The following is an 11,431-nucleotide window of genomic DNA, read 5'->3' as shown; positions in this document are numbered from 1 at the left end:
GCTCCCAATCCGAGTAGCTCCGGTTTGGGCAAACGGAAACCAAAGTTAACAAACCAAAGTTAATAAATAAAAATTTAGTATAACAATGTAAAACTTTTACTACAATATGCACAACACAACGGCAGACTACAGTTGGAAGGGCAGCAAGGGTGGATATTATTCTCTCTTCCAAGGCCAGAAAATAATATTTTAGCGGGCTACTTCAATGAGACAGTTTTCGCACGCTCACTAACCAACTCTGATAATTCATCAAAAGAGATTAAAAAGAATAAAGAAAATGATAAAATTCCACAAAGGAGCTCTTACTGATCAATAATTTAAAGATCGATTATAAGAAAAACCCCAATAAAAGTATTTATAGAGAATATAAAAAAACTTTTTTCTTTAAAACTTTTTATGTAGGATTTCAAATCATATTCTAATAAAGCTGCAAATGAGTCGGGTTGATCCATGACCCGACCCTATCTGGCATGCTTAGATCTGACCCAATCCATTTTGGAGGACCCGTGGGGCCGAGTCTGGTCCTAAAATTGGACCGGTTTCATTTTCTGCGTTGGGTCAGAATTTACTGAATTCAAACCCGACCTATTTGAAATTTGGATAATTTTAGTTTTCAATCCTACGACTTGACTCGACCTAAATTTGTAAAATTATTTGGGCTCGCAGGCCGCAGCCCGCGAAGGTACAAACAAGTTTTGAAACCATAGATGGATTGACCCGAACCGGACCTGAGTTTTTTGGGTTGGGTCCGAATTATATATGGACCCGACCTGACCCAACCCGAATGACCCATTGGGTCAAAAATTATAGCGATGGACCCGACATGACCCAATCCAATCTTCTATTGGGTTGGGTTTGGATCCAAAATTACGATCCAAACAAGAAACCGAGTTGAGTCGGGGTCACTCATGATCCGACCCAACCCATTTGCACCTCTATATTTTAACCCGACGAACGATAACTAACATCAAAAGTTTTCAAAAAAAATAGTTCACAAAAATTAAAACTTTCTAAAATTAATTAACAATTTAACATGAAACTCTCTTAAGGAAATAATATCCATGTTGTTTAAGTTCCCAGAGTCATGCAGGTGGGATCCGCGACAGGTGCAGCCTGCACCTACAGCTTGAACAGCTGAAACTCAAGATCCATGCAGTAGCACATGCATCCTAGGTGCTATGGCGTCAGAAAATCTATGTTTAGTGCTTTCAGGGAGAAAGAAACTGAAGCTAGAATAGACTGGGTCTGGTCGAATACTTTGCCGCAGGTTTTGTATGATTATGATTCTTTTCGTGTTTCAAAACTTCCCTCCAATTCATCGAAGCCGCTGCCTCGGGTGTCTCACAGGAAATGGTAGGCGCGGTGAAAAGCTCGTCGGTGTACCATTTTCCTCGCGCTTTAGATGAATTGGCTTCAATTAGATACGATCGAACAGCTAGGAAACGGCAAATAGATAGGATTTTATTTATTATATTAAAGCCTGCGGAAGGCATTACAACAAAGATGACGAGCACTTGGAGAAAGGCCGTCATCCATTTATTTATTGATATTACGTGAATTCAGATAGCACGCCAACTACTACAAGATTGCAACATATATGATATGGCCCACGGAACAGCTTCGGATGAGAAAGAACTCATGATCAGGTGCTGGGCTTGATCTGAACCCCGCAAATGATCAGTCCAGTCTTCCAGTTCAGTTCCTCATAATCGAGCATTGAGAACTTGATCTCCCCTTCGCCTTTGGCCACAAAGTCTCCGGCCTTCACCATGACCCACTCCTTCGAGGCCAATGCTTTGAGGCTCATCTTCTGTTGCTTCACCTCACCATCGGGTAGTTCGAGCTTGAAGGTGGCTTTAGGATCAAACCCTGACGCATCCTTCATCATGATCACAAACATGACATCATACTTGTGCCCAGGGTTAAGGAGGCTCATCGGGAGGCTCCCGTGCACCTCGAGCCAACAAACTTTCAACAGCTCCGCGACTTCGACCTTCAGGTCCCTGCCATGCATGCATGAGAAAATTCAGGGGTGACAACCCAACAGACGGTTTGAACCTCCAACTTGCTCGTTTGAGTAAAAGAAGCTCTTACGTACTCTTCCAACCAAAGCCAGCGCCAGTATCTCGGGTCATGCTCCCAAGTGATCTTCAGTTCCCTCGCGTAGATCATGAAGCTCGAGAAGTTGCTTGCTTTCTCCTTCACGCACCTCTGAATCATTGAAGAGCGGGAAAAGTAACTTAACTCTAGCACAATATGTGCTCAAATCACTAAATCCAGTTTATATAAAATTCTAAGCAACAACATATAGGTCTGTTAGAAAGTATTCCTGAGCCAAAATAATAATAATAACAATGTGCATGCCCAGGAATGTCTGCGGAGGGTCTAGAGCCGGTTAATTTCTGGCCCGATTCATGACCTGCTAGAGAGATACAAACAGACACAAGGAAAATATCGAATGGCAATACGGGGACATGTATGATCACTACCATGATGTGGAGTACTTTCGGTGAAAAATAAAGTTTAATTAGTTTGACTTTTCGGAAGATTAGAATTGGGACTTGCCATGGTGTTGTTGTTGATGAACGACCCGCTGCGGAATATGCCATGGAGATCCCCAATGGGCTGGAGATCAGCATAGCTAACGATAACTTCAGTGGTTTTGGACGACTTCATTTTCTTGATTTCTCTTCCCCTCTATCTTTCTGGTGCTCTACCACTTCCTTGCTCTCATGGAGTCCATGAAGAGCAGATTTATAGATAGCAGGGCCAAGGAGTGGGCATATACTTGAGATATATAAAAAGACTTGAAGACTCGTCGACCTTGTTTTTATTATAGGTATAGAAAAAGACTTGAAGACTTGTCGCCTTGTTATTTATTATAGGTATAGAAAAAGGCTTGAAGACTTGTCACCTTGTTATTTATTTTAGGTATAGAAAAAGACTTGAAGACTTGTCGCCTTGTTATTTATTATAGGTATATAAAAAAAAAAACTTGAAGACTAGATGCATGCAGTGAAGTGCCAAAATCGAGCAGTACCCCGACCTTTCGCTTCTTTTCGGACCAGAACACGGGAACTTTATCGTTAATTGAAATAGGGAACCGTTCGACAAGGTTGTGCACGCAAGAAAGGATGCAGCACAAAGGCAGGAACCACCAAGAACATAGGCTTGCAAACCCTTCATTTCCAGCTAGCCTCCCTCAACCCATCTATTGCTCGTCTTTTTTATACTGTATACTGTTCTTGCAAGGGCAATCAGGGCAGTGTATATGTTCTCATCTTCTCTTGTATCGATTTAATTTATATGATTTCTACTTTCTTCCTCGTCCTATGAACAGTCCATCTGGAGCTTTCATGTCGATTACATTAGTGAAGTTGGTGGGGGGCTTCGCCTGATATTTCACTCAAGGAGAAAAAAAACAAAGGGTAATGAGGGCGCTTCTAGATCTCCGTGGTAGAGTAACGAGAACTGAGAAATCCGCGGCTCCAACGAGGTCATTTTTTATGCATGGATATCCAAAAGACGAGACTTGCGAGTCATTGTTTAATCATACGTGCATACAACAAGGCCTTTATCCACCCAACTCGGATTCTTCGGCCTCTATAAATACGTCCTGGCAGGAAGGCTAATGCATCAGAGACCGAGAAGGGGAGCGGCCTTAAGGAGAAAGGGAGAGACCAAAGAGAGAAGAGAAAGATGGCAGCTGCGGGTTTCAAGCTTAAGGTGCGTCCCACGTTCGTACGCTCTCTGCGATTCATGTTTCAAATGCGGCGGCTTTCTGTGCCGCGCGCTATTTCTCTGTTTCTTTCTTTTATCCTTTATATCAATTACCGCCAATTAATCTGCCGAATTACTAAGACACAAATCCAGTACAAATGACCGCAAAATTTAACCTTAAAAAAATTCTTTTTGGTTACCTAGAGCTCCGATACTGAGGTCGACGATTTGTTCATATACCCGCGAGACCTGTGGATCACCTGGGGCAGCGATGAGAGATACTGGAGGTGGCACTGGCTCTTGCTGAGGAGGTTATCAGAATTAATCAATTTTGTCAGCCACTTAATTTTTTTTTTGTTTTTGTTTTGTTTTAATGTGTGTGTTTCGCTCTGATATTCCAAACCAATCTTTGGTTGCATTAAAGTTCTGAAGCAATTCTTGTTCCCTTCAGCCAAGACTACAAGGACATTGAAGTGCCACAATTGTTAGAAGTATGCTGGCTCGAGATCAAGGGCAAGTTCAGCATGTCGCAGCTCACGCCCAACGCCAAGTACGAGGTGGTGTTCGTGGTGATGCTGCTGGAGCCAAGCTTCGGGTGGGAATCCCCAGTGACTCTCAGTCTCGATACGCCCGATGACAAATCTACCTCGCGCAAAAGTGATGAACTCAAGAAGATGCCCGTGAACGAATGGAAGGAGCTCCTCGTCGGTTCCTTCACGGCATCGGCAAGCGGGGATGTCACCTTCTCCATGCTGGGGGACGACAAGACGCACTGGAAGAAGGGGCTCGTCGTCAAGTACGTCGAGGTCCGACCCGCGTATAACTAAGAAAGACGCCGCTGTTGGTTCCTCCTGGGACCGAGTCCGCTCTACGTTAAATAAGGGGCACGTGCCATCCCTTCTCGACGTGCCCGGTACCACGTGTGCTTGTATCGTATGTGCTTGTATTGCCTGAATAAAATCTACCAATCCTTATATGGAATTGGTGGTTGAATAAAATCGGGTGCTCTCTCTTATGTTTCATTGACTGAAAACTAGCCTAGGTCCACATCATACTTGTTAGCATTGCGCACTGCAATGGACGCGACGTGACTAAATTAGAGCAACCATACCTACGCAAATCAGGAAAATTCAACCGTAGAGCGAATACTAAGCCATTGACATAAAAGTGGCATTTTTTTCCTCTCAGCTAAACATGGTGACCCATCGCAAATGTACTTCTTCTGGCGCATCCTACATGCACTTAGTTATGCTTTTATGGCGGCAAAAAATATTGTAGCCGCAAGTTATTCTTAAGATACAATGAATCGCTTTGTGCTCTTCTTAAAATATACTCTAATAAAGAAGAGTCAAAGTCGAACTCATACTAGCCAACTCCAGATGCGCTGAAAATCAGCAAAATACATTGAAAATATCTCTCACTCACTTAGTGCTCAATTTACTCTCACAATTCTCGTCTCTAATTCACTTGCGTGGTGCTGTTCAAATGAATAGGAAGCACTATCTCCTTCTCTATTTATAGATGTAAAAGGGTGAGTGCAATTGGATGGTTAGGTATCCTTTTATTAGATGCATCCCTTCACCTGATTCTTCTATTCATCATAGAAATTTAAAAGAAAAGGGAGAAATAAAGATAAAAACTAGATCTTATCTACTTAAAAAACTAAGTTCTTTGGGAGTCTAAAATAAGGAATTATATTTAAGTAGATTTGTACTTAGTTAAATATCCAATATGAGACTATTCTTAAAACCTCACAACTTTGAATTATATATTTTATTGATAAACCAACACCTATAGCGTGACAACATACTCGGTCATCACTAACGTGCTTTTATATAGAGGGATGGTATGAATTTATTATGAATCCTTTTAGGACTCGTTTGGTTAGTGGAAAATTTTTTTCTTTACTAAAATATTTTTTCGAAAACTTGATTTCTGAGAATATGATTCCGGAAAAAATGATTTTGACATGTTTGAGTGACCATGAAAAAATGGCTATTCTAGAGTAGATTATGTTTGGTTAAGTATCTACTTTGCCAAAAAAACTTGTGTGAAATATTTATTATACCCTTAATAAAGAGAAATATTTTATCCATGAATTTTTATGACTTAAGGGTAGTTAAAAAAAATCATTCTAATTTTCAACCGGTAAAAAAATAGCTTACCTATGGAATATGAGAATTTTATTTTTACGGAAATACTACTTTCTCATCTCTCTCCATTCAAAACTCCAACCAAAAAAGAGACATTTCTTTCACTACAAGAAAATACATATTCAACGACTAAGATTCGAGTCGCCGAATAACCATATTTGGTCGCCGAAACCTTTTCGCGACTAGAATACTCTTCGTCGCGACTAGAATACTCTTCGTCGACCAATATTGTGTGGTCACCTAAGGTACACCAACAACGACCAACGTTTGGTTGCCGAAGCAGCTTTTCAGCGACCAAATTTGTTGTCGCTAATTCCCACGCCGACCAAATAGTTGGTCGTGGAATGTTTGTCTTCCGCTACCAAAAATATGGTCACTGAATGTCTATCTTCCCCCACCAATAGTTTGGTCGTAGAATGTATTGGAATGCATTGGCAATAAACATTTTTTGGTGGCAGAAAGTATTAACCTGTATTTAATTAATAATTCAAATTATAAGCTTAATATTTATTTTTGGGCTCATTCCAAATCCTGTACAACCAACACAGCCTATCCATTATCTATATATTGCACAATACATTTGCTCATCCAAATAGAAGTATACACAATGTTGGAGAATCCATAATCATTCATTATAAATATCATTATCTATAAGTCTAAAGTCAAGCAAACCTATTAACCATTCATCAAAATGTTTCATCCATACCATATGTTAAGGTGATAATCATCACCAAACACATCAAAATATAAATTAAAAATCCCAAAATATCTGATCTTGCAATTCATCCAAACAACCATCATGTAGATAAAAATATGAATAAACAAAAAACTGATTTCTGCTTGTAGACAACTCCACAATGATCATCTGAACAAAAGCTATCCATGTACCAAAAACTAGATTCACATGCTCATAACTCCACCATGTATCTGAGAAAGCAAAAAAGAATACACAATCAATAACCACATGTGAAAAATAATAAACTAAAATTCAAGTATAAGTTTACAATGATATTTCGCTTAATTTGGTCCAAATCTCTAAATAACCTACGTAATATAAATGAGAATACATACCAACGAGTATTTGTGCCACCAGTTGAATACATGGCCCCATCATGATGGATAGACGACTTATGCGTTTGAGTCTTTTCCTTTAAGAACTCTGTCACCAAACTTGTAAGATGTGCAATTTGCTTCTGTTCTTCCTCTCGCTCTTTCTTTTCCTCCTCACGCTCTCTCCTCTCCTGTTCCAATTGCCTCCGCAGCTCCTCACGCTCCATCTCACGCTCCATCTTCATCTCCTCCATCTCAGCTTTAAGTTTCTGTAACTCCCCAACATGGTCTTGTGACACACGACTAGGTGTGGAAGAAGATGAAGAGGGCTTCGGCCCATCCCCAAATCCAAGAATGTATCTCTTCCTTTTTCCAAGTGCCTGCCTAGACATCTCTTCTGATGTTAATTGCACACCGGATTGGGAAGATTCTTCTCGCAAGCTCAACATCTTTGACTGTCAATGCAAAGGTAACAACAGAATTAAATGTATATATAATCTTGCAAAAGCATAAAGTGATTTAAATTATTATTGAGATTTTAGATACCTACATGTTTCACGGCGCAAATAGGATCAATCCACTCTTTGTTCTTCTTGGTATGAGTTTTCTTATAGAATTCTGAAAATTCAAGGTTTTCAGAACCATTAAACTCCGGCTGCAAAGTGTAATTTAGATTAGCATATAGCCACTATATAATAAAAAAATAGAATAACTGTCAGATCTACTTGCATAAATGATTTCAAAAATATACATGCAGCAAACTAGAATAAAAAAATCTACTTGCAGCAAATTATCTATTTTACAATAGCCAAAACTATCTCATAGACTGTTTCACAGGCAATTCACTAAAAATATAGCCAGTACATACTCAAAAATATATTACCTGTATAGTCATTGTTGCAACAAATGATACCGAGATCCTGAACAATGATTGTACTCAAGCTTTTTCCTATTCTTTTTGCCAGCTTTTGATCTCACCTTCAAAAAAAATACAAATTAAAAATCTAAAGAAAACATTATGATCAAATATTTTACTTATAAACTCTGAAGCACTAAATATGTAAGTTACCTTGTGTTCTTTGTATCCTGCAAAAAAAAGTTGCAGCAGAAAATCAGAGACGGCCCAATACATTTGGAGGCCTAAGACAAATTCAGTGAATAAGACATTTTCTTTTTTTATTATTATAATAATAATAAATTTTAATAAGTACAAAATAGTTAAAAAAATGATATGAAAATAGATAGCTGTCAAGTATACTATTTCAACAAAGATGCATGAATCTAACAAAGATAAAGAAGCCTCTTCAGTTTAATATAATTCTTGAATAGGAGCATGAAAATATATTTAGTTTAAAAAAAATTCCATCTCCCCTCTCCCCTTCGATACCACAGCACGGCAACCATTCAACCCAAATAGAAATGGGAAGAAAAAATTAAAAAAATCTCCACCCTCTAAGAAGTCCATCTCCAATCCCCCTATCTTTCTTCCCGATGGCCCAGCTGGAACGGAGTAACGTGAGGGAAGGAAAACCAAGACCAAAACATCGACACTCCCCTATCTTTCTCCCCTCTGTTTCTCTCCACCCAAAACAAAACCACCGTCCCCAAATCCCTCCTCGCTCTCTCTCCCTGCCGGCCCAAGAAAAGGACCTCGCCCCAAATCTCCTCCCCGGTGGCGGCGGCGGGGGCGAAGGAGGAGAACCCTCCGCGGTGGATGCGGCGGCGGCGAAGGAGGAGAAGCCCTCGTCGGTTTCTTCTTCTCTCGCCTCGCCTCCAAATTCCCCGGCGGCGGCGGCGGCGGCGGCGGCGGCGAAGGAGGAGAACCCCCGAGGACCCCCGGCCACCGCTCCCTCTCCCTCTCCCTTCTGGCCTCTGCTAAATAAAAGGGTTTCTTCTTCTCCCGGCTCGCCTCCACTGGTTTCCGACGACCCCCGGCCACCTCTCCCTCTCCCTCTCCCTCCCGGCCTCTGTTTCTCTCCCAGCTTATCAAATCCTCTCCCGGCTGGCCTCCTAATTTCCCGACGACCTCCGGCCACCTCTCCCTCTCCCTCTCCCTCTCCCTCCCGGCCTCTGCTAAATTAAAATCGAGAAGAGAACGTACCTTGGGACGCCGACGCCGAAGGGATGACCGAACGGGCGAACCGGCGAACGGGCGATGCCGACGTGCAGACGTGCGGGTGAAGGCAAGGTGAAGGCGACGTGCGGGTGAAAAGGAGGGCTCGTTTGGTTCGCGGGAAAAGAAGGGGGGAAAGTGTGGTCAACGGGAAAGTAATGAGATGCCTCTTGTTTGGTTGGAGTTTTCAAAGGAGAGAGAAGGGAAAGTTGTATTTCCATGGGAATGTGATTCCCACATTTCATGGAAAAGTCTTTCCCATGAGAAACATGGAAAAGTTACTTTCCCATGAGGCGGGAATCACTCCATTTTAACTTTTTTCCAAAAAGTCCCTTCAGCATTAAAGAAGCATTAAAGAAGCATTAAAAATCTAATTTTTATTAAGGGCATAATAGAAATTATATATAACTTTCCTAGGAAAGTGGATGGCCAACCAAACATAAGCACCTTGGAAATTTGTCACTTTTCCATGGTCAACCAAACATGCCAAAAGTACTTTCCTAGGCATCCTCTTCCTAGGAATTTGTTTCCCAGGAATCATATTCCTAGGAAGGAAAATGCTTCCCGCGAACCAAACGAGCCCGGAGAAGAATAGGGAATTAGCTTTTTTTTTTATTTGGTTTCCCTGCATTCATACTTTTCGCGACTAAATTGGTTTAGTCGCTACAGATGAACCTTTAGGAACCAAAATTTAGTCGCCAAAACATTTACCTCCAGTCCGCGCGAAATACTGGACTCGCGCCAACTTGGTTTTGATTTTCTACGATCAAATATGCATTTAATTGATGTAAAACAATCATTCAGTAACTAAAAAGGATGCGTGCAAATTTATTTCGGAGCGGATTTTCGATCCTGCCCGTAGGATGTCCAAGAATTCTATATATTTTTAAGTGAATTTTCGTTCCTGCCACGTCCTCATGTCGCGTATCCTGTCGATCCATATATTTATTTGATAAGGAGTCAAGCATCGAGCTCGAGCTTTTAAAATTATATTATAATAATAAAAAAAAAAGAATTTAAGTATGAAGAAAAGTTGTGGGATTGAGATTTAGCCGAAGAGACAAGAATATGCATGCCTAAGTGAATTAAGATGTCAAATGGCACCGTTTGAAAATAAGCAGTTTTTTCTTTTTTTGAACTTAGAAATTAGCATTTTACAGGGGCTAGCACAACATCGTTCGATTTTATGAGAACTTTAAGGACCGAAATTAGATTCGTAAAAGTTTTTCTAGACTAAATTTTTTTTAGTCGTTGGAGGTGAACTTTAAGGACCAAAATTTAGTCGCCAAAAGTTTTACCTCCAGCCCGCGCGAAATATTGGACTCGTGCCAACTTAGTTTTGCTTTTCCGCGACTAAATATGCATTTCGTCGGTGTAAGATATTTATTCCGTAACTAACAAGGATGTTGGTCGCAGATAGCCTTCTTTTCCGTGACCAAACGTTAGTCGCCCAAAGTTTTACCGCCACCCGCCAACTTGGTTTTGCTTTTCCGCGACCAAATATGCAGTTCGTCGGTGTAGGATAATTATTCCGTAACTAACAAGGATGGTGGTCGCAGATAGCCTTATTATCGGCGACCAAATGTTAGTCGCCAAACTTTTACCTCCACCCCGCCAACTTGGTTTTGCTTTTCCGCGACCAAATATCCATTTCGTCGGTGTAGGACAATCATTCAGTAACTAATAAGGATGTTGGTCGCAAATAGCCTTATTTGCCGCGACCACGATTCAAGTAGTCGCCGAAAGTGGTCGCTGAAAGTGTATTTTCTTGTAGTGTTTATTTTTCCATTGACTACACTCTTCCTCTTCTTTTTCCGCAAACCAAACAAGTCCCTTGGTAATTCGATAGAAAAATTTAGTTGCCAATCTTTGACATTGGAAAACAAATATTACTCTAAGCTTTGTAGATGAAAAGACATCCCCTTTTAAGGTGATGAGAGTTGAAATTCAAAATTGAATTATGTTGAGTTAGCATCCAAAAAAGGGAGGCATTATGTCAATGAGTTTGCAAAACCAAAGTTGAGTTTGGTTAAGCTAGTTGGAAAGCTACATAATCTTCCTCTCCATAGTCCTTCAAACGCTTAGCAAGTGAAGCTTCTACTGCAGACTATGCCATTCATCTCAACTGGCCTACAAGGTGAGCTTGCTCCATTTTCTTTTCCTTTAACTACCGTCTATGAATGCTTTTCTATTCTTGATGAGTACTGTATGCTTACGCTATCTTCTCCTTACTGTTGCTCTTTGCATCTGAAAGTCTCCCTTATCTTTCTTACTCCGTAATTTTTTTCATTTACCTTAACAAATGTAGGGTGGTCTATGACCTCCTTTATCATCAAAAAGAAAAAAAAACAACAAAAACAAAACAAAAAGTTTGGAATAAGTGAGGCATGTTGTC

The 11,431-nt window shown here is 40.6% G+C and overlaps 3 protein-coding genes across 4 annotated transcripts; 1 reads left to right on the top strand and 2 right to left on the bottom strand.

The window, feature by feature from the left end:
• Positions 1 to 1,436: 1,436 nt before the first annotated feature.
• Positions 1,437 to 2,741, bottom strand: LOC103714435 (uncharacterized protein PHLOEM PROTEIN 2-LIKE A4-like). Its single transcript, XM_008801678.4, has 3 exons — positions 2,566 to 2,741; positions 2,099 to 2,211; positions 1,437 to 2,003 (listed from the first exon to the last, which is right to left on the bottom strand). Exons 1-3 carry the CDS (start codon positions 2,674 to 2,676, stop codon positions 1,643 to 1,645), a joined length of 585 nt encoding a protein of 194 aa, XP_008799900.2. The 5' UTR covers positions 2,677 to 2,741; the 3' UTR covers positions 1,437 to 1,642.
• Positions 2,742 to 3,626: 885 nt separating this feature from the next.
• On the top strand, positions 3,627 to 4,742 carry LOC103714436 (protein PHLOEM PROTEIN 2-LIKE A1-like). Its single transcript, XM_008801679.4, has 3 exons — positions 3,627 to 3,726; positions 3,925 to 4,031; positions 4,172 to 4,742. Exons 1-3 carry the CDS (start codon positions 3,700 to 3,702, stop codon positions 4,545 to 4,547), a joined length of 510 nt encoding a protein of 169 aa, XP_008799901.1. The 5' UTR covers positions 3,627 to 3,699; the 3' UTR covers positions 4,548 to 4,742.
• Positions 4,743 to 6,524: 1,782 nt separating this feature from the next.
• Positions 6,525 to 7,841, bottom strand: LOC120110593 (ribosomal biogenesis protein LAS1L-like). 2 transcript variants are annotated; one of them, XM_039126047.1, is made up of 4 exons: positions 7,807 to 7,841; positions 7,474 to 7,578; positions 6,945 to 7,378; positions 6,525 to 6,800 (listed from the first exon to the last, which is right to left on the bottom strand). In XM_039126047.1, coding segments are annotated over exons 1-4 (552 nt in total). In that variant the 5' UTR covers positions 7,819 to 7,841; the 3' UTR covers positions 6,525 to 6,799. The 2 variants fall into 2 exon arrangements, with proteins under 2 accessions (XP_038981975.1, XP_038981974.1); XM_039126046.1 differs by lacking the exon at positions 6,525 to 6,800 and having other exon boundaries at positions 6,810 to 7,378.
• Positions 7,842 to 11,431: the final 3,590 nt, after the last annotated feature.

This window comes from Phoenix dactylifera, chromosome 4 (genome assembly GCF_009389715.1).
Source record: "Phoenix dactylifera cultivar Barhee BC4 chromosome 4, palm_55x_up_171113_PBpolish2nd_filt_p, whole genome shotgun sequence".
NCBI classification, from domain to species: Eukaryota; Viridiplantae; Streptophyta; class Magnoliopsida; order Arecales; family Arecaceae; genus Phoenix; species Phoenix dactylifera.
This window is presented reverse-complemented; position numbering and strand designations above follow the sequence as displayed.